Source organism: Rhea americana, unplaced genomic scaffold (assembly GCF_003343005.1).
Source record: "Rhea americana isolate MKP2758 unplaced genomic scaffold, rheAme1 scaffold_26, whole genome shotgun sequence".
Classification (NCBI taxonomy): Eukaryota; Metazoa; Chordata; class Aves; order Rheiformes; family Rheidae; genus Rhea; species Rhea americana.
In genome coordinates, this window is record NW_028186379.1 from 4,188,847 (window position 1) to 4,192,302 (window position 3,456).

Consider the following 3,456-nt stretch of genomic DNA (forward strand, 5'->3'; position numbering starts at 1 on the left):
CGCGGCGCCCGCCTGCGCGGCGCGGAGCTCGTCCCGCGGAGCGGCAGCGGAGGCGCCCGCTAGCAGCCGCCGAGCAGCGGTGGGATGCAGCAGAGGCACAAAGCCGGCGGGGGAAGCAGCCCACGGCTCGTCCCGGCATGGGGGCGCCGCGCCGGCTCTGCCTGATGGGGCTGCCGCGGGTGCTCTGCTGCTCGGTCCCCCTCCTGCTCCTGCTGCTGCCCGCGGCGGAGCCCATCTGCCCCGAGCCATGCGACTGCCAGCAGCACCAGCACCTCCTCTGCACCAACCGGGGCCTGCGCTCGGTGCCCAAGGCGGCCGAGCCCCACGACATCCTCACCTACAGCCTCGGGGGCAACTTCATCGCCAACATCTCCGCCTTCGACTTCCACCGCCTGGCTGCGCTCCAGCGCTTGGACCTGCAGTACAACCGGATCCGCTCGCTGCACCCCAAGGCTTTCGAGCGCCTGGGCCGGCTGGAGGAGCTCTACCTGGGCAACAACCTGCTGCCGGCTCTGGCTCCAGGCACCCTCAGCGCCTTGGCCAAGCTGCGCATCCTCTACGTGAACGCCAACGAGATCGGACGCCTCAGCGCCGCCTCCTTCTCCGGCCTCGGCAGCCTGGTCAAGCTGCGCCTGGATGGCAATGAGTTGGGCTCGCTGGGTGACTCTACTTTCTCGGGGCTGCCCAACTTACTTTACCTGCACCTGGAGTCCAACCGCATCCGCTGGCTGAGCCGCGGCGCCTTCACTGGCCTGGCTAAACTGCGCTTTCTCGACCTCTCTGGGAACCAGCAGAGCTCCCTTCGCCAYCCGGATATCTTTGGGCCCCTACGCTCCCTCCACACCCTGCTGCTGGCCAGCAACAGCCTGCAGCAGCTGGCGGGAGGCCTCTTCCAGCACCTGCCTGGCCTAGCGAAGCTCTCGCTCAGTGGCAACCGGCTGTCTCACCTGGCTCCGGATTCCTTCATGGGGCTGGGCTTGCTGAAGGAGCTGCGCCTGGAGGGGAACCTGCTGAGCCACCTGCCCACTGCCCTGCTGGAGCCGCTGAGCAGCCTGGAGGTGTTGGATTTGAGTCGCAACTCGCTGACCACCCTGCACCCTGCCACGTTTGGCCACCTTGCCCACTTGCGGGAGCTCAGCCTACGAGACAACGCGCTGGCCACRCTCCCCGGCGAGCTCTTTGCCTCCAGCCCGGCTCTCTACCGCCTGGAGCTGGAGGGCAATGCCTGGAGCTGCGACTGCCGCCTGCGTGGCCTCAAGCGGTGGCTGGGGRCCTGGCACTCCCAGGGCCGCCTGCTCACCGTCTTCGTGCAGTGCCGCCTGCCGCCCGCCCTGACCGGCAAGTACCTCGACTACCTGCAAGACACCCAACTGCTGCCACCGCCTGATGGCAGCACCTGCCACGATGGCACCTCTCTCTCCTCTGTATCCCCTCTACCGCCAGCAGAGGAACAGCACTGGCTGCTGCCAGCTGCCGAGGGGCTAGGTGGCAACAGCAGCGGCGGCCCGGGCCTGCCCCGTGGGCCGCCGTGGGCCCCACCGTCCGCCTCCACGGCGCGCTTGCTCGGGGTGCCCGAGGGGGCGGCGCCGGCAGTGGGGCATGCTGCTGGGTCCAGCCCCACGCCGCCGATGCCCGCTCGCCCGGGGGGCTCCCAGCCGGCGCCGCCCAGCGTAGCGTGGCCACGGCGGGCCGGCAAGGCCCGCTTGCCACTGTCCGCCGGGGTCCCGCCGCTGGTGTCTGACCCATGCGACTTCAACAAGCTGTTCCTGTGCAACCTGTCGGTGGAGGCGGTGAGCTCCAGCTCGGTGACGGTGCGCTGGGCCGTGCGGCCGCACCGCAGCCCCCGGCTGCTGGGTCCGGTGCGCTTCCGCCTCCTCTTCGACCGCTTCGGCGCCGCCGTCAAGTTCCAGCGCTTTGTCTACCTGCCGGAGCGCGGTGAGCCGGCCGCCACGCTGCGGGAGCTCCGCCCGGACACCCCCTACCTCGTGTGCGTGGAGGGTGTCCTGGGCGGCCGCGTGTGCCCCGTGGCGCCGCGGGACCACTGCGCGGGGCTGGTCACCCTGCCCGAGGGCGGCGCGGCGGCGGCAGCGGGCAGGCCCCGCGGGCCGGACCAGCAGCTCCTCACCCTGGTGCTGCTGGCGGTCAACGCGCTGCTGCTTTTCGTGGCCGTGGCGGCCTGGGCCTCGCGCCTGGTGCGCAAGAAGGTGCTGGGGCGGCGGCGGCGGAAAGCGGCGCCCGTCCACGTCCGGCAGCTCTACTCCACCCGCCGGCCGCTCCGCTCCATGGGCACCGGCGTCTCTGCCGACTTCTCGGGCTTCCAGTCGCACCGGCCGCCCCGCAGCGCCGCCTGCGCCCTCAGCGAGGCCGACCTCATCGAGTTCCCCTGCGAGCGCTTCGCGGACAGCGGCGGCGGCGCCCGCCATGGCGACGACCACCTGCTGCAGCGGTTCGCCGACTAACGCGCGAGACTACAGCTCCCGGCAGGCCGCGCGCGGGCGGCGGGCGGCAGCGGGCCGCCGCCGTGCCGCAAGGCCTGCCGGGAGCTGTAGTCCGAGGGGGGGACGGCGGGGTCTCCGGCGAGGCGACCGGCGGCGCCGCGGCCTCCGTGAGGGGCGGCCGCGCCGCGCCGCCGTGCGCTCCCCTCAGCGCCACACGCTTAATATCACGTTTTACAGCGTATTTTCTTGGGCGGCGGACAAGAAGGACAGTTACAATCAACTGGCTGGCCCCACGCGGGGATGGTTTGAGTTGCCCGTTCCCTTCCGTGATGAAGCGTTTGGGTGAAGGGGCTTCTTCCGATACCGCTGCGGTCGCGCTGCGACTGTGCAGCRCGCGGGTCAGCTGGGGGGCTGGAAACGCCCGTTTCGTGCCGGACGGTTTGAACGGCGACGTGCCTTTTAAACGCGAACGGAGCGCGAGGCGCCCCAACGCCTTACTGTGTAAACCATCGTGGAAGCAATAATGCAGCTGGCTARTTTTACAGGAAAATATTGCTGACACCACTAGGAAAAACTAACGGTTTTGTAATATGTTTACAAATGGGCTATTTTTTAATTGTTTTTGAATAAATACTGCTTGGTACTTGTACACTAAGCGTGTGCTTTAGTTCTCTGGGTCCGTGATGGTCAGTAGCTCACTGACTCTCACATAATCCATCTTCCCTTCTGCACGGGGTGGGTGCAGAGGTAAACTTGACGGCTAAATGACATAGGTGCCTTTCTTCAGAAAAAAAAATAGTAAGAGACTATTTCAGAAATGTGAAACAATCTTAAACCCACAGGCAATTCTCTCTTAGCCTTAGTCTGCTAAAATTAGAAGCTTTATGTACCTCACTGTGAAATAAATCATTTTTGTATGCTAATCTAGGTTCTGCGTTTTGTGTAGCTGAGTGAGTAACGCTGAAGTTAAACGCTTAGAAAGTAGTATACGATATCTGAGGGTCTTTTTTTAATTAGT

At 66.1% G+C, this 3,456-nt stretch overlaps 1 protein-coding gene across 1 annotated transcript; it reads left to right on the plus strand.

Annotated features, from left to right (window-relative positions):
- The first annotated feature begins 6 nt into the window (after nucleotides 1-6).
- On the plus strand, nucleotides 7-3,087 carry TRIL (TLR4 interactor with leucine rich repeats). Its single transcript, XM_085307534.1, has one exon. The coding sequence runs from the start codon at nucleotides 138-140 to the stop codon at nucleotides 2,457-2,459; it is 2,322 nt and encodes a 773-aa protein (XP_085163660.1). The 5' UTR covers nucleotides 7-137; the 3' UTR covers nucleotides 2,460-3,087.
- The last annotated feature ends 369 nt before the right edge of the window (nucleotides 3,088-3,456 follow it).